This window comes from Oncorhynchus keta, chromosome 28 (assembly GCF_023373465.1).
Source record: "Oncorhynchus keta strain PuntledgeMale-10-30-2019 chromosome 28, Oket_V2, whole genome shotgun sequence".
Classification (NCBI taxonomy): Eukaryota; Metazoa; Chordata; class Actinopteri; order Salmoniformes; family Salmonidae; genus Oncorhynchus; species Oncorhynchus keta.
This window is the reverse complement of record NC_068448.1, coordinates 72,077,676-72,097,032: the sequence shown is the minus strand read 5'-3', so window position 1 is coordinate 72,097,032 and position 19,357 is coordinate 72,077,676. Positions and strand designations below refer to the sequence as shown.

At 42.3% G+C, this 19,357-nt stretch overlaps 1 protein-coding gene across 4 annotated transcripts in view; it reads left to right on the top strand.

The window, feature by feature from the left end:
- Positions 1-15,732: 15,732 nt before the first annotated feature.
- LOC118361775 (rho GTPase-activating protein 18-like) overlaps positions 15,733-19,357 on the top strand; it is a 44,248-nt gene continuing 40,623 nt past the window's right edge. For 3 of the 4 annotated variants that reach the window (XR_004821059.2, XM_035741988.2, XM_035741987.2), the window contains exon 1: positions 15,733-16,028. Coding sequence is in view for 2 of the 4 variants with exons in the window: in XM_035741988.2 (XP_035597881.1) it covers positions 15,916-16,028 (113 nt within the window). In the remaining 2 variants the exon portion in view is untranslated. Of the gene's footprint in view, positions 16,029-17,124; positions 17,216-19,357 lie in introns of those variants that run through there. The other variant, XM_035741992.2, reaches the window with a different exon arrangement.

Sequence of the window (19,357 nt, the reverse complement as noted above, 5' to 3'; positions counted from 1 at the left end):
ACACAATAACAGGGGCATCGACAATACACCCCCTTGTAGCCTGTGGAACAGTAACACGTCCACCCTAATATTACAGTATAGCCGTAATTATAGCTGTGAGGATAATATGTGTCAGGTGGATGACAGTAATGGTACAGTAACAGGACACCTTGGGGGCAGACTGCCTTCAGAAACTCTCCAGGAAACAACTGTTTTCATTGTAAATCATTCTCACTTATCTGAGAGAAAGAATGAAAAAAGAACATGGGTAAAGAGCCATTTTGAGTCATTTGAAACATTTGCTATAGAGATTCTGTATATGACAAATTTGAGACATACAGTCGTGGCCAAAAGTTTTGAGAATGACACAAATATGAATTTACACAAAGTTTGCTGCTTCAGTGTCTTTAGTGCGTGCAGATGCACTCACACCTGCCTGCTGCCATTCCTGAGCAAGCTCTGCCCCGATCCCGCAGCTGAATCAACTTCAGGAGACGGTCCTGGTGCTTGCTGGACTTTCTTGGGCGACTTGAAGCTTTCTTCACAACAATTGAACCACTCTCCTTGAAGTTCTTGATTATCCGATAAATGGTTGATTTAGGTGCAATCTTACTGGCAGCAATATCCTTGCCTGTGAAGCCCTTTTTGTTCGTTAGACAAGAAACACAAACATAAGTCTATTTGACATATACATACATTTTACTTGGTGATGTTGTATAAGTGATGTGACTAGAAAATGAGATAAAAGTTTACATATATATATATATATACACAATGAGGGAAAAAAGTAATTGATCCCCTGCTGATTTTGTACGTTTTCCCACTGAAAAAGAAATGATCAGTCTATAATTTTAATGGTAGGTTAATTTGAACAGTGAGAGACAGAATAACAACAAAAGGATCCAGAAAAACGCATGTCAAAAATGTTAGAAATTTATTTGCATTTTAATGAGGGAAATTAGTATTTGACCCCTCTGCAAAACATGACTTAGTACTTGGTGGCAAAGCCCTTGTTGGCAATCACAGAGGTCAGACATTTCTTGTAGTTGGCCACCAGGTTTACACACATCTCAGGAGGGATTTTGTCCCACTCCTCTTTGCAGAATTTCTCCAAGTCATTAAGATTTCAAGGCTGATGTTTGGCAACTCCACAGATTTTCTATGGGATTAAGGTCTGGAGACAAGGATATCCCTACCGGCTAAATCCTCCCTAACCCGGACAACGCTAGGCCAATTGTGCATCGCCCCACGGACCTCCCGGTCACGGCCGGATGCGACAGAGCCTGGGCGCGAACCCAGAGTCTCTGGTGGCACAGCAAGCGCTGCGATGTAGTGCCCTAGACCACTGCGCCACCCTGGAGTACCCTCACCCAAGATTTGACTGTACATGGCCCCGTCCATCGTCCCTTTGATGCAGTGAAGTTGTCCTGTCCCCTTAGCAGAAAAACACCCCCAAAGCATAATGTTTCCACCTCCATGTTTGACGGTGGGGATGGTGTTCTTGGGGTCATAGGCAGCATTCCTCCTCCTCCAAACACAGCAAGTGGAGTTGATGCCAAAGAACTCCATTTTGGTCTCATCTGACCACAACACTTTCACCCAGTTGTCCTCCGAATCATTCAGATGTTCATTTGTTCATTGGCAAACTTCAGACGGGCATGTATATGTGCTTTCTTGAGCAGGGGGACCTTGCGGGCGCTGCAGGATTTCAGTCCTTCACGGCGTAGTATATTACCAATTGTTTTCTTGGTGACTATGGTCCCAGCTGCATTGAGATCATTGACAAGATCCTCCCGTGTAGTTCTGGGATGATTCCTCATCGTTCTCATGATCATTGCAACTCCACGAGGTGAGGTCTTGCATGGAGCCCCAGGCTGAGGCAGATTGACAGTTCTTTTGTGTTTCTTCCATTTGAGAATAATCACACCAACTGTTGCTGCCTGGCGATGGTCTTTTAGCCCATTCCAGCCTTGTGTAGGTCTACAATCTTGTTCCGGACATCCTTGGAGACCTCTTTGGTCTTGGCCATGGTGGAGAGTTTGAATCTGATTGATTGATTGCTTCTGTGGACAGGTGTCTTTTATACAGGTAACAAACTGAGATTAGGAGCACTCCCTTTAAGACTGTGCTCCTAATCTCAGCTTGTTACCTGTATAAAAGACACATGGGGAGCCAGAAATCTTTCTGATTGAGAGGGGGTCAAATACTTATTTCCCTCATTAAAATGCAAATCAATTTATAAAATTTTTGACATGCGTTTTTCTGGATTTTTGTTGTTGTTATTCTGTCTCTCACTGTTCAAATAAACCACCATTAAAATTATAGACTGATCATTTCTTTGTCAGTGGGCAAACGTACAAAATCAGCAGGGGATCAAATTCTTTTTTCCCTCACTGTATATATATATATATCATTAAATCGTGACAATATTAAAACTATCCAAACACATACAGATGAGTCAACTATGACTACTGCACAGAAAAAGGTCATCACTCTCCCATCAATGTAAACTGTAAGCATCCGTATTAGTGGAGTTTTTTCTCATCACATGGAGCCTTCAACACCATACGTCTGCGAACCATGCCTGAAGCTATAGAAGCAGTAGGAGTTTGATGGTGATAAATAGACCTGCCATCGTTTCTGAAAATATGTTTTCGAGACAAGCTGAGCTCCCGCTGCTTGGGTCAGGGAAAGCAAATCACTCTGCAATGTGGACATATTTATGTCTGTGAAAAACCAGAGCTCTTCATATGTTCTCATACTGATTACCTCAAAGACAAGGCCAGCATTGGCCACCATATGAGAGTATTGGAAGAAATTGTGTCACATTGTCAATGTGTGTGTGTGTGTGTGTGTGTGTGTGTGTGTGTGTGTGTGTGTGTGTGTGTGTGTGTGTGTGTGTGTGTGTGTGTGTGTGTGTGTGTGTGTGTGTGTGTGTGTGTGTGTGTGTGTGTGTGTGTGTGTGTGTGTGGTAGATTTCCGATGAAGATGAGACTGTGTTTACTGCAACATTGAACAAACACAGACAAATCGTAGGCAAAAGAACGACTGCTTTAATCAAACAGGAATTTAAACAGACTGCAACAATATACCATGCTTATTACAATTCCAAGTAACCTGCCAGTTTTGTGGTCTTGAGACCTGACAAGATGTTCCTTCACTGAACCTCATGTTGGTCAATCATTGGATGATAGAATGAACTTTGACAGCAAAATGTAGGCTACGTGTAAGAGTTGAAACCAGATTACGTTCAGTATGTTGTTTCAACCATGTAAGGGCATTTGTTTAGCTAGTAAAAGCCTTGTGCTTACAAAGAAAAACAAGCCCTGACATCTAGACACTTTTAAGCTCTGTGCAATCAGAAATGTCATCCTAAGACGGAAAATCCTGGTTGGCTTGTTTACATTAGTCTGTACGAAACTGGATCTCTGTGTTTGGTGGGTGGCAAGTACATAAAAGTCATAGGGACTAAGGAGTAACCTTTTTATCCCTGAGCTTGGAGGGTCTGCTGATTTGTAAAGACAGGTGAAACACAGACAGAAGATATGGGGGGAAACTTCATTTGTCACCATTGAACTGACCAGGACCAAACAAATCACAAGATGGGGTCACTCCAAACAAGAGATCAATCTGTTGGAATTGCAGATGACGTAGGGAGGTAATCAAAGTTTAAACGCAAACAGCCCTGAGATATGGCTCCAATTAATAAACATTTTTCAAAAGTACTTCAGTTACAAAACAGTGTGAAAGTGAGAGACGAGACATGGCTACTTCCTCTATTCTTCCTCTACTCTTCCTCTACTCTAATTGCTAATTGTTTTGTCTGTGTACAAGTAGCCTACTCCAGTGTTGAAATGTCTTCAAACCCTGTGGTTACCAATTTTTAATTTATTATATTTTGACATATTGTTCTGATATATAATCAAACACAGGCCAACCAACTGGACACAGACATCAGCTCAACAGCTAGATATGATTTACATTTGAATGAGTTGTCAGCTGATATAAATTCAACGTGAATTAAACCAAACATACAGTATAACCATGTCATTGGATTTAGGTTTAAGGTTTGGTGATAAAAAAGACAAACATTCTCAAAATTCCTTTACGTTTTCCACATTGATTCAACGTCATCACATTGAATTGATTGAATTTTGGTGTTGAAATTACGTGGAAACAACATTGATTCAACCAGTTTGTGCCCAGCTTGAATGTTTTTCAGCAAATGAAAGGAACTCCGTATCTAGGAATGTCTGTCCATGGAATGAAGGGTCAGGGTCCAGAGAAGGAGCATTGGAAAATCTGAACATTCCTGAGGGGAAAAATAGTCTCACATCAAGGAGTGTCCACTCTGTGCCGACCCTCCAATACCCCTCCCATCTCCCCTTCCCTGTCTTCACACCCCTTCCCTCTCCTCTCCTCTCCCCTTCCCTGTCTTCACACCCCTTCCCTCGCCTCTCCCCTCCCCTTCCCTGTCTTCACACCCCTTCCCTCTCCTCTCCCCTTCCCTGTCTTCACACCCCTTCCCTCTCCTCTCCCCTCCCCTTCCCTGTCTTCACACCCCTTCCCTTCCCTCTCCTCTCCTCTCCCCTTACCCTCCCTGTCTTCACACCCCTTCCCTGTCCTCTCCTCTCCTCTTACCCTCCCTGTCTTCACACCCCTTCCCTGTCCTCTCCTCTCCCCTTACCCTCCCTGTCTTCACACCCCTTCCCTTCCCTCTCCTCTCCTCTCCCCTTACCCTCCCTGTCTTCACACCCCTTCCCTCTCCCCTTACCCTCCCTGTCTTCACACCCCTTCCCTCTCCTCTCCCCTCCCTCACCCCCTATCCTACTGTGACACCATCTGCTGTTTCCGCTTCCACAACTGCCACTGTGTGTCACTAGGGACAAGAGACAGCACTGCCAGCACAGACACACATTAATACACATCAATACTGCATAGCCAGACAGCAAATTCCCTGTCTTTCTGTTAAATAACTGTGTTTTTAGTAGATATGCATGATGCCATCATGTAAGCATTTTATGTATCAAAATGTATGCAGTCACTACTTACTGTAAGTCACCATGTATAAGAGCTAAATGACCCCAAAAATGTACAATTTTGAAAAATATAAAATTTGAACTGCCTTTTTGTAGGCCTATATGAAGTATTGCCTTAGTTTTCCTTAAATTTAAGCATATTCCTGTTTTCCTACTTAACTAATCAAGAAACAGCATTTGAGTTAATTAACAATAATCAACGTCTTTGGATGAGAATATGCTAGCAAACCCATTATTTTCATGCACTGTTTTGGGGTCAATGAAACCCAAACTATCCTTTTGAAACGAGCTTTCAACTGAGTTGCCCGGTGTTTATGTAGTTTTGCTATGCCACTACTGTGTTTTCCTAGTGGGAGGACTGTCAGAAAGGAAAGGTCTGGTTTCCCCAACCTAGAAAGACAGCTGGCTTTAGTGGTCCTACCATGGTCTGCCGTGGATACACTGGATTGAGAGCCTTTAAGGTTGCTCTGCTAAGAGATACCCTGGGTTGGCTGCACGGTCAGCTCGAGTTGCCCAGCTTCTTTCATTCGTCTAGTTTCCAGCATGTTATGAGGTGCTGCATTATCTCTTGTCTAAATCACCATGGCAGTGGATCGGCCCATGTCAACCCCTAATCCCCAGAAATATGACGTGATTAATAACAGCTCTCATGCTGCAGCAGCGGCTCCTCAAACGCCCATCTCTCATCATTAGGCTTACTAAAACAACAACTCGTCTTATGGCATACGTTACGGATATGGTGTTCAAGCAATCAATTACAGTGACAGTAACATGATAAGCTGTTCTGCTTAGCCTCTGAATACGTGGGGAACAGATGTAAAAACAGTGGAGGGATAGCTGATTACATACAGTGGGGAGAACAAGTTTTTGATACACTGCCGATTTTGCAGGTTTTCCTACTTACAAAGCATGTAGAGGTCTGTAATTTTGATCATAGGTACACTTAACACTTCAACTGTGAGAGACGGAATCTAAAACAAAAATCCAGAAAATCACATTGTATGATTTTTAAGTAATTAATTTGCATTTTATTTCATGACATAAGTATTTGATACATCAGAAAAGCAGAACTTAATATTAGGTACAGAAACCTTTGTTTGCAATTACAGAGATCATACGTTTCCTGTAGTTCTTGACCAGGTTTGCACACACTGCAGCAGGGATTTTGGACCACTCCTCCATACAGACCTTCAGGTTCAGGGGCTGTCGCTGGGCAATACGGACTTACAGCTCCCTCCAAAGATTTTCTATTGGGTTCAGGTCTGGAGACTGGCTAGGCCACTCCAGGACCTTGAGATGCTTCTTACGGAGCCACTCCTTAGTTGCCCTGGATGTGTGTTTCGGGTCGTTGTCATGCTGGAAGACCCAGCCACGACCCATCTTCAATGCTCTTACTGAGGGAAGGAGGTTGTTGGCCAAGATCTTGCGATACATGGCCCCATCCATCCTCCCCTCAATACGGTGCAGTCGTCCTGTCCCCTTTGCAGAAAAGCATCCCCAAAGAATGATGTTTCCACCTTCATGCTTCACGGTTGGGATGGTGTTCTTGGGGTTGTACTCATCCTTCTTCTTCCTCCAAACACGGCGAGTGGAGTTTAGACCAAAAAGCTCTATTTTTGTCTCATCAGACAACATGACCTTCTTCCATTCCTCCTCTGGATCATCCAGATGGTCATTGGCAAACTTTAGACGGGCCTGGACATGCGCTGGCTTGAGCAGAGGGACCTTGCGTGCGCTGCATGATTTTAATCCATGAAGGCGTAGTGTGTTACTAATGGTTTTCTTTGAGACTGTGGTCCCAGCTCTCTTCAGGTCATTGACCAGGTCCTGCCGTGTAGTTCTGGGCTGATCCCTCACCTTCCTCATGATCATTGATGCCCCACAAGGTGAGATCTTGCATGGAGCCCCAGACTTCTTCCATTTTCTAATAATTGCGCCAACAGTTGTTGCCTTCTCACCAAGCTGCTTGCCTGTTGTCCTGTAGCCCATCCCAGCCTTGTGCAGGTCTACAATTTTATCCCTGATGTCCTTACACAGCTGTCTGGTCTTGGCCATTGTGGAGAGGTTGGAGTCTGTTTGATTGAGTGTGTGGACAGGTGTCTTTTATACAGGTAACGAGTTCAAACAGGTGCAGTTAATACAGGTAATGAGTGGAGAACAGGAGGGATTCTTAAAGAAAAACTAACAGGTCTGTGAGAGCTGGAATTCTTACTGGTTGGTAGGTAATCAAATACTTATGTCATGCAATAAAATGAAAATTAATTACTTAAAAATCATACAATGTGATTTTCAGGATTTTTGTTTTAGATTCCATCTCTCACAGTTGAAGTGTACCTGTGATAAAAATGACAGACCAAATTACATGCTTTGTAAGTAGGAAAACCAGCAAAATTGGAAGTGTATCAAATACTTGTTCTCCCCACTGTATGTCTACTCCAGGTGTCTTCATGTTCCACGGCTCCTCCTAACAGAATGTTCCGGACACAGATGTTCTGTGATACAGATATATAAACCACATCGGTGTTCTGTGATACAGATATATAAACCACACCGGTGTTCTGTCATAAACTCAGCAAAAGCAAAAAAATAAACATCCTCTCACTCTCAACTGCGTTTATTTTCAGCAAACTTAACATGTGTAAATATTTGTATGAACATAACAAGATTCAACAACTGAGGCATAAACTGAACAAGTTCCACAGACATGTGACTAACAGAAATGGAATAATGTGTCCCTGAACAAAGGGGGGTCAAAATCAAAAGTAACAGTCAGTGTTTGGTGTGGCCACCAGCTGCATTAAGTATTGCAGTGAATCTCCTCCTCATGATTTGCCAGATTTGCCAGTTCTTGCTGTGAGATGTTACCCCACTCTCCCACCAAGGCACATGCAAGTTCCCAAACATTTCTGGGGGGAATGGCCCTAGCACTCTGATCCAACAGCTCCCAAACGTGCTCAATGGGATTGAGATCCGAGATCTTTGCTGGCCATGGCAGAACACTGACATTCCTGTCTTGCAGGATATCACGCACAGAACGAGCAGTGTGGCTGATGGCATTGTCATGCTGGAAGGTCATGTCAGGATGAGCCTGCAGGAAGGGTACCACATGAGGGAGGAGGATGCCTTCCCTGTAACGCATAGCATTGAGATTGCCTGCAATGACAACAAGCTCAGTCAGATGATGCTGTGACACACCGCCCTAGACCACGACGGACTCTCCACCTCCAAATCGATCCCGCTCCAGAGTACAGGCCTCGGTGTAATGCTCATTCCTTCGACGATAAATGCGAATCCGACCATCACCCCTGGTGAGACAAAACCGAAACTCTTCAGTGAAGAACACTTTTTGCCAGTCCTGCCTTATCCAGAGACAGTGGGTTTGTGCCATAGGCAACGTTGTTGCCGGTGATGTCTGGTGAGGACCTACCTTACAACAGGCCTACAAGCTCTCATTCCAGCCTCTCTCAGCCTATTGCAGACAGTCTGAGCACTGATGGACGGATTGTCCGTTCCTGGTGTATCTTGGGCAGTTGTTGTTGCCGTCCTGTACCTGTCCCGCAGGTGTGATGTTCGGATGTACTTATCCTGCGCAGGTGTTGTTATACGTGGTCTGCCACTGTGAGGATGATCAGCTGTTCGTCATGTCTCCCTGTAGTGCTGTCTTAGACGTCTCACAGTACGGACATTGCAATTTATTTCCCTGGCCACATCTGCAGGCCTCATGTCTCCTTGCAGCCTGCCTAAGGCACGTTTAGCTTTAAGCATCAACTGTCAGAGCAGCTCACAGATTACTGCACCTGTACATAGCCCACCTATAAAAAAATGGGGGAAAAAGGCATGTTCACGCAGATGAGCAGGGACCCTGGGCATCTTTCTTTTGGTGTTTTTCACAGTCAGTAGAAAGGCCTCTTTAGTGTCCTAAGTTTTCATAACTTTGACATTTATTGCCTACCGTCTGTAAGCTGTTAGTGTCTTAACAACCATTCCACAGGTGCATGTTCATTAATTGTTTATGGTTCATTGAACAAGCATGGGAAACAGTGTTTCAACCCTTTACAATGAAGATCTGTGACGTTATTTGGATTTTTACGAATTATCTTTGAAGACAGCGTCCTGAAAAAGGGATGTTTCTTTTTTTGCAGAGTTTATATAAACCACACCGGTGTTGTGTGAGGGGATGTCTATGGAATGATTACACCAGGGGTCTTTTCCCCATTTTTAGTTTGCAAGGGGCAAGATTGGACAGACTGTTTGGGATATTTGCATTTTGTATTTATTAAGGATCCACATTAGTTCCTGCCAGGGCAGCAGCTACTCTTCCTGGAGTTTATTAAGGATCCACATTAGTTCCTGCCAAGGCACAAAGTATGTGTTATGGCTTTACACCCCCTGCTATATTGTGGATAAAGAGTTACATGTCTAACGGAACACAGAGAGTGTTCTCCAACATAGTCCAGGTAGAATCAGGAATTCCCCACGACAGCTGTCTAGGCCCCTTACTTTAAAAAATCTTTATTAATGACCTGCCATTGGCTTTGAGTAAAGTGTGTCTATGCATTTGGATGACTCAACTCTATCTATACATGTCAGCTACCACAGCGACTGAAATAACAAAGCATTGCAGTTCGTTTTAGAGTGGGTGGCAAGGAATAAATTAGTCCTAAATATTTCTAAAACTAAAAACATTGTAGTTGGGACAAATCATTCACTAAACCTTGAACTTCAACTAAATCTTGTAATAAATAATGTGGAAATTGAACATGTTGAGGTGACTAAACTGGTTGGAGTAACAGGAGCTAAGATGGGGAGACGTATGTCCATAATAAAGCCCTGCTCTACCTTCTTAACAGCACTATCAGCAAGGTAGGTCCTACAGGCCCTAGGTTCTACCTTCTTAACAGCACTATCAGCAAGGTAGGTCCTACAGGCCCTAGGTTCTACCTTCTTAACAGCACTATCAGCAAGGTAGGTCCTACAGGCCCTAGGTTCTACCTTCTTAACAGCACTATCAACAAGGCAGTTCCTACAGGCCCTAGGTTCTACCTTCTTAACAGCACTATCAACAAGGCAGTTCCTACAGGCCCTAGTTTAGTCGCAACTGGACTATTGTTCAGTCTTGTGGTCAGGTGCCACAAAAAGCGACTCTGAAAAATTGCAATTGGCACACACGTACACAGGAATTTTGTACTACAAATATGTGGTCGTGGTGGAGTATGGGCCTGAGGGCACAGTGTGTTGTGAAATCTGTGAATGTATTGTAATGTTTTTAAAAATGTATAAACTGCTTTAATTTTGCTGGACCACAGGAAGAGTAGCTGCTGCCTTGGTAGCAGCTAATGGGGATCCATAATGAATACAAAATACAAATATAGACAAGCACAGATTTAGATGACTCACACAGTCGAGCACGTCAGATGGGCTGTGGTTTAATTGCAATCAAAACCATTTGTCTGAATCATTTATGTGCTGGCTCACAATTTTTGCTTTCCTCGACATGTCAACAAAGACATTAATATTCTCTCCACCCGAAAATGGTTGACATTTTAAGCTGCCTGATCGAATAAATCTCAAGAACTGAGAAATGAACGTAGCTGGCCTAAAAACACATCTTGGAATGTACATATCCCCATGTCCTAAAGTAATATTTACCCCTACTTTATTTCAAAAGTCACTTGTTGGTACTTTACAGTATGGTCATATTTGTCTATGTTGGCAGCTTAGTCTGACCAAGGGCCACTGTCTCAACGATTTATCATGTCTGTGGCTTATGTTCGGCTTTCTACACTCCCAGTTCTCTCAACACCATTCCATGCACACACCCTTACACACACACACACACACACACACACACACACACACACACACACACACACACACACACACACACACACACACACACACACACACACTCACTCACTCACTCACTCACTCACTCACTCACTCACTCACTCACTCACTCACTCACTCACTCACTCACTCACTCACTCACTCACTCACACACACACGCTATAGTAGCTCTGACACAGTCAGCAGCTTGTTCGTCTCCAGCTGTCCTCGACTTGCGGCCCTCTATCATTACCCACAAACCACTGCCTCGTACAGGGCAGGGCGACAGACGGGTCGCACATCAATGGACATGTTTTTACTGAGGTGTTGCTCAGCCCTAAAAGGAAATGTTTTGGTTTGAATGAATGAAGGGGGGATCAGTGAGGCTCCTCTTCGCCTGCTGGGACAAAAATGGGGGAGGTTGAAGGTAAACAAAACTATCTGAAAGCTAACGTTACACCTTGAGACTGGAACAGGTTGAGTTACTGCAAAACACCAGATAGCATCTTTGCTCTACAGAACATTTCTTCTTTTTTTTTGCTGCGCCTCATCGTCGTATAGCTTTCAGTGCCTAAAAATGTTGCTCTATCCTGTTACCCGTTGGATAGCAGAGATGAAATACCCGGATATAAAGGACTGTCTCTCCCTGCCATAGATACACTGAGAAACGTTGAAATTATCTTACACTTTATCTTTTCACTATCCCCAATAAGTCAACAAGGTACATGCCAATCTTTATTGCCCAAGACCTTTGAACTTCATCGGGAAGAAGAGAACAATGTCTTAGGAAATATGATTGGAGCTCAGAAACACACCAACCAAGATGACTTATTTTCCAGTAACATCAACTGGGAGTCCTGCCAAATCCTCGGATTGTCAGATAGGAGGGCTATCTATCCACCTAAATGGGATCTGTCTACAGTTCACATTAAGATTTCAACAGGGATTATAAGGGTTGTTGTGGAGGCTAGGGTGGCTGACAATTACAATGTATCTCAATCTACAGTGTCATTGAAGGTATTGCAAAAATTATTAGTAGGATTTCCTTTGTCCAATACTGACTCTCGAGACACTGTAACTTCCAGTTTTTACATGCATTCCAATGACTGTATAAACATTAATGATCCTGTTGTTTACTGCTGCAAATAGCACATTCATAGGCTACATTGAATCTCTTCAGAGGGAAGCAAAGATGAGGGCTCTTAGGTGAATGAGGAAATGTGCCAATCAGCCAACGTGCCTCACTGCGATAGTCCTCCACTTCCCTGAATTCCCCTGCATAGTGCCTCAGTTATGTAAGTCACCGGGCTACAGAAGATGTGTTTGTTAGTTTTAAAAAAAATCACTTTGGTACTGTTTTCATAATGATAAAAAAAAAATGTACAAAACTCCAAACTGGTCACACTTGTAATGCAGCCAGTATTTCATTCAAAACCTGTAATTGTGCGTTCATTTGGATTGTAAAGATCTCTCATCAAACAACCATTGATTCAAAATATACATCTATTGTGAAATGTAATTGATTTATTTATTATTTTTATTTATTTCACCTTTATTTAACCAGGTAGGCAAGTTGAGAACAAGTTCTCATTTACAATTGCGACCTGGCCAAGATAAAGCAAAGCAGTTCGACAGATACAACGACACAGAGTTACACATGGAGTAAAACAAACATACAGTCAATAATACAGTATAAACAAGTTTATATACAATGTGAGCAAATTCGGTGAGAAGGGAGGTAAAGGCAAAAAGGCCATGGTGGCAAAGTAAATACAATATAGCAAGTAAAACACTGGAATGGTAGTTTTGCAATGGAAGAATGTGCAAAGTAGAAATAAAAATAATGGGGTGCAAAGGAGCAAAATAAATGAATTAATTAAATACAGTTGGGAAAGAGGTAGTTGTTTGGGCTAAATTATAGGTGGGCTATGTACAGGTGCGGTAATCTGTAAGATGCTCTGACAGTTTGTGCTTAAAGCTAGTGAGGGAGATAAGTGTTTCCAGTTTCAGAGATTTTTGTAGTTCGTTCCAGTCATTGGCAGCAGAGAACTGGAAGTAATGAGTAATGAGAACATTGGTTAAATCACCAAAACACAACATAATTATATTTTTTTAATTGTTGTTGTTTTATTAACTACCAGTTAATCCAATAGCAAACAATGCAACATACGCGTTTCAAATCGCCCTTATAAGTACAGTACTATAAATTACAGTTATCCCATTAGGCAATAGACTTACCCAACAAATCTATAATTTCCACAATATCTTTCCAATGTGTAATCAAAGGTGTGCTCAATGAAGACATCCTCTACAAGCATATATGCAAATAGAATTTTATTTTTCAGATTTAATCACAACATAGGTGTACTGTCTGTAATGAAATGGAAGAAATTCAATTTAAGAAATTCAATTCATGAAAATAAAACAATGTTTAGCACACATTCATTTGCATCAAGCCTGTCTTGAGCATTTGGCCATAAATTCTCATCCACATCCCAGTGAATGTCCTCATTGTTCATGCACTGCGCGAAAAACCTTTGGCAGCGCGAATCCAAGCTTGACATTGGTCTGCATTGATGTCCTCGCATGCCCATCCATGGCCAGGAGGGTGGCACACTCATGGGGACGGGACGGCGCTCGTACACCTCCCACCTCCATTCTGTAAAATCTCCTCAATAGGGTTAAGGAAAGGAGAGTATGGGGGCAGGTATAGGGTCACGAATCGGGGATGGGCCCGAAACCATGCCTGAACCACCTGTGCATGGTGGATCATGACATTGTCCCACACAATGACATAGGTGACCCCTTCACCTTGACAGGCCTGCTCAATTTCCTTGAGAAAGTGTGCAATGTTGTAGGATCCAAGTAATGGCCTAAGTCCTACCACACCATCTTCGGTGATAGCTGTGCACATGGAGATGTTTCCCTCACGGTTTCCAGGCACTTGGATGGTCGCCCGTTACCCGATGAGGTTCGCCCATGGCGCAGAGTTTTGGCCAGGTTGAAGCCCGCTTCATCAACAAAGATATCCGTGTGATGGTTCACAGCAAAATCAAGCACCATCACTAGGATCTAGGACCTGTCTGCTCGACTGACATGTCGAGAAGGCAGAGCAACGCCCTATCATGGACAGACCTCTTCCCATTTTAGCAACCATTGAGCCTATATGTTCTGACCATAAAGGCTTGCTATCTAGCGATACACCCAGCAGTCTCCTCAACTTGCTCAATAGACACATTATTACATCTAAAAGAGGTTTAGCATTGAGCGAGTGATTTGTCCCAAAAATTCTGATATTTTAGTTTTAATGATAAGAGAATCATATGAAAAATATTGTGAGCATTTTCATTGTGAAAGGCAATGACTTTATATGAAAGGTATTTCTAGATGAAACACTGATTAGGTTTGGTGAAAACATTACTGTGTGACATTACTGTGTGATTTTGTGTGTTGTACTTATCAATTGTAAAATGTTCTTAAAGTTAAAAAAACAACAGCCTTTTGATGATCTGTTTTTTGTACTAAGAGTTGTGAAAATAGTACCAAAGGGATAAAAACATGTTTTTAAATCTAACCCCTATACTATGTAGCGAGCGTGGAGACTATCTCCCTCCCAACAGAAATGCCAAAGCACAAGACGCCTGTTATCCCTTTCATTTCTATTCAGAACATGGCAAAACGCCAGCATTACTCAGTTGGGATGAAAATACAAACAATGTGCTGAGAAGATTCAGAGAATATTCAATTATAACTTTTTACATTGTTACAACACGTGGCCCAGGTTAGCTACTCCATTTGGTAGAGACACATTTAGTTCATTAGGTCTCCCCATTGTTGAGGTCTGTACATTTAAAATTGACCAGGTTATATGAGTTATACTGTATGAATTCACTGTTGGTCACTACCTATCAGATCAGTGTGCTGAATGAGGGGAACCACCCCACATGGACCTCTCATTATGACACCATTGGACAGATTATAGGCTATGCAAGGCCCTGTGTTTTGTGCAATCATGTGACAAAGCAAGATTGTATCCTGTATTTTAAACCTTATACAGAAATGAGAATTACACCAAAAATGAAAGCAATTGTCTGAGGACGGTGCTGAACCATCTGACTGAAAAAGAAAAGGGGACAGTTTGACGAACATCTACGAATAAAATGTCAAAATCCAAGCATGTCACATTATTGCACAAAACACAGGGCTCTAGATGTCACTGTTGGTCAGTACCATTGACACAAAGGTTACTACCTATCAGGTAACTTCACCACTCCTTATTCAAGTTGTATGGGATGGTAGAGACTTTCCCCATTACCTGAGCTCTAGCAGCACAATGACAGAGATTGGGGTGAATTCATTTGTCGAATTCCATTGCTAAATGTTTTGTTTGCCATTTACTTGAGGAACCGAACTGAAGTAAACAGAAACAAACTGTGAGAGACCTTTGCTACATTAATTTTTCCAATAGAATTTTTTGTTGTTGTTGTAAAACATTTTCCATTTGGAGTAAATGGTTTCGATGGCAAACCGTTTTGCAACAGAGGAAACGCTTTGCAAGGGAATATGACTAATGAATATTCCTCTGGTGAGGTGGTCAGTTTCTGTAATCTCTCAACTGACTGAATGTCAACAAAGCAACTATACACATAAAAACAGAATGAAGATGGGTAGGATGGAGACAAGGGGGCATACAAAATCCCCACTGACCTTTCACATTCTGTCACTCAGCCAATGATTTTATTTAGCTATTTGGTTTAGAACAATACAAGGCTGAAGAATGAGATAAAATAAACACATTTAATAATGTTGACATTTGCCCAAAGGCCTATTTCATTTACATGTGGAAGTGAGATGTTTTATGCAAATAAGACCGACTTCCACTGGGTTGTCCTCTCGAGCCGTGGTGTCGGGTTTCACCGCGAGTAGGCATGAGAGTAGGAGCGGTCGATTCCTTCATTCATTTTCTGTCAAGGGTAGCGTAGCGTGTGCCAATGCAAAGTAGGCAACACTCAACCCCGCTGGTTAACAGTAGCTAGGCGCTTACTTTGGTATGATATTTTGGCGGTGAGCGATGGAAATGAAAGACTCGTGCAGTGTCATTTTAACAGCATATCATTCATACGCACAGTCCAGGATACATTTGGTGGATGAGGGCTATGCGCCTCCAAGACACTCTCCTTGCAGGTAACTGGCACTTTATTGATGGAAAAGCTGCAAGATAAATGAACAAATGTATGTTACCTGTTTAACTAGTTTGTTATTGTGTATCCATTGATATAACGTTCAAACAAATATGACTGGGTAAAGCGCTTTGAGAGCGAGAGCGTGGGAAATTGGGACTTTAAATGTTAAGTCTCTGCTGTCAGAAGTGTACTGCCTCGCTACTGGCGGTGATGGTGAGTAGCCTAGCTCTATACAAAAAGCTTTGAAGATGTTTCTGGAATTATTGCGTTGGTTTCTGCTGAAGTGTCTTGTTGGTTTCTGCATAGCACCACATACGGTATGTGACACAGTTCTGACACGCTTAAGACTTGAAGTGATTTTCAAGTGTAGCCTATCAAACAGACGTGCCTTTTAAAATACGTTCTTAGCCTATTGGATGCATTAACTGCACATTTGCAGGATGATGTTGCCTGCTGGCACTGATCTGACGTCAGTTTTACATTATAGCTTCTGATGGGTCACGAGATCAGGATTTGAGCATTTCTACACCAGGAAAGCCTGAACATTGTTTGGATATCACAGATTGTTCTGGCAATTCTCTCATAGAATCAAACTTGGTAGGAAGCATATTTGATATGTTGTTTTTTCATTTGAGTCACAAACCATTTAAGAAAATCATGATGAAAGTGGCCATTTTAATCCCGTTTTAAGACCTATAAGCCTACATGCCTCATGTAAAAATATGATTCATTAACTGTACATGATCGACATATTGGTGATAAGATGGAATATGTCAAGATTCTGAATATTTTTTTTGACATTAATATATTCAACATAAATATGAAATAAAAAAAGGGGTACTTCATGTTAGTTTATTTTTAGACATTGTTTACATTTCCAGAGTGGATGCTCAGCTACTTTTGACGGTATGATCCAGTTTATGACCACCACAAACACGGTGAATGGGAAAATGGATTCAAAGGAAACTCCCTCTGCACTTGATTTGCTGAATGTGATTGGTTAATGACCTATTACTAATGGGCGAGTTGTTTTTTTATGGCCCAGTGCCCCCGGTGGGTGGAGATTTCACTTAAGGACCAATGGAAGGGTCTAAAATGTATAAATTCTGCCCACCCGGGACATTCAAATGAACTTGCCTATTGTTCAGATGGAGAGGTATAGCTCACTCTGGCTGGGTTGACTTTCAGGTGAGTCCAACAACTCTCAATTTGCAGGCAGTCACTTGGCAGGCACTGCACAGAGCACAAGGGGACATTTATATAGCTGATTATGTCTGGGTACGGCCATTGAACATAACAACTGTCATTATGTGTAATTATAAATAGCTATATTTTTTTATATAGACGCACACAAACAAAAGGAATAAGAAATTGTTCAGGTTTCACCATGTCTCCAGTGGTGGATTTAACAAGCCAATCATCTAGGATTGCGGAGTCGTATTCATTAGGGCACACCGTAGCAAAACATTTTGCAACAGAAAACAAAAATGTGTGTTTGTTATTAGACAAGTTCCGGTAGGCCTTGTTTAAGTCTGTTTTCCTCTGTTTTGTGCCGAGTGAATAGGACTGTAGACTGATTGAACTGCCAGGTCACTTCACCTAGCTGTGTGTGTGTTAAGGTTTGCAGGGCTACACTCATCTGGCATTGAACTGGAATGTTTATTGATGGAGTCCCCTGTTTGTTATGGTTCCTGGGAAGTAACCACTGTGCTGTAAATTTAGACTTCACACAACATTTCCCAGCCTCTTTCCTCCATTCTAACCATTAATTCATTACATTAAGGGAAATATATACTACATTAGACCTATAGAAATGTTAGGCTAAAATAATATAGATAAAATATCCTTACAATTATTTTTAAAGACCTAAGTATATCTAAATCTGTTCTTGAGTAAGAAATTAACTCTCACACGCCATTGACTAGATGTTCTGTTATTTGAACACTTTCTTAACAATTCACTCTCTTTCCAATGATATGTGAGATAGCTGTTGACCTGTACTGTAGTAGGTACGACATGGTCTGTACTGACCGTATGTTCCACTGTGTTGCCCCACCTGAACAACCTCCGAACAGCTGTCCTCCCAGCATGCAGTTTGCCCAGACGCTCTGTGTGGCTGCTTGTCCTGTGTGTGTACTTGTGTGTGTCATTGACGGGTGATGTCAGCCACGAGCTACCCGGGGTCAGGCACCGACAGGGGAGCTAGCCTCTTTTGGTGTGCCATGCCAAAAAATTGTTTACCCTTGGGATATTATAGCTTCTCAGTATTGCTCTTGAATGAATTTATGTTGAAATAATTTTTTTAGTGTGAAAGATTATCAAATGTTTCTGTGGTGAAAATTGTAAGAATATGTTGGGTGAACATAATAATCTGATGTCAGTAATGTGTTAAGACAAAACGGGCCACATATTTTCACATGGAATGATGCTTTGACTACCAGTACAAGGTTAGATAATGGAGAACATGGTGGTTCTCTCCCTCTGCTGTTTTATAAAAGGGTATCAGAACATACAGTAGGCAACATCACTTATAGTAATGGCCCTTATGATGTACGTTACAGTACTTTCACTGATCAGACTGATATTATTACAACTTTCATCCAAAATATGAGCTTGTTTTACTCCAATGTTTGTAAACAAAGTTCATGTAAACAAACACCGTATAGCCTCAAATGTCAAAATCGTGGATGGTCAGTCCTTGCAGTGGTTACATTTCTCCTTAATTATGTTGTTGTTGTCATATTCAATTGGTAGTTAGTCTTTGTCCCATCGCTGCAACTCCCCTACAGACTCGGGAAAGGCGACGGTCAAGAGTCATGCGTCCTCCGTAACACGACCCTGACAAATCGAACTGCTTGCTTAATCCGGAAGCCAACCGCACCAATGTGTTGGAGGAAACGACTGTCGACCAAGTCAGCTTGCAGGTGTCCGGCCCGCCACAAGGAGTTGCTAGAGTGCGATGGGACAAGGAAATCCCGGCCAGCCAAACCCTTCCCTAACCTGTCAACGTAGGGCCAATTGTGCACTGCCTCATGGGTCTTCCGGTCATGGCCCCCTGTCACACAGCCTGGGATCAAACCCTGCCCTGTAGTGATGCCTTAAGCACTGCAATGTGCTTCAGACTGCTGGGCCACTCAGGAGGCACCATCCTTAAGCTTTTTATCGAAACAGTGGCAGGGAGCTCGCTTTGTTTCAACTGATAGAATTCTCTCTGGAATCAGGTTTGCCAGATTAACTGGTGACAACATCAGGACAATTCATTGACATTTTAAGGACACACTTGCTGCTTCAGCAGTTTAAACTGTTCTAGTTGTATTTTATCCAGGCCAC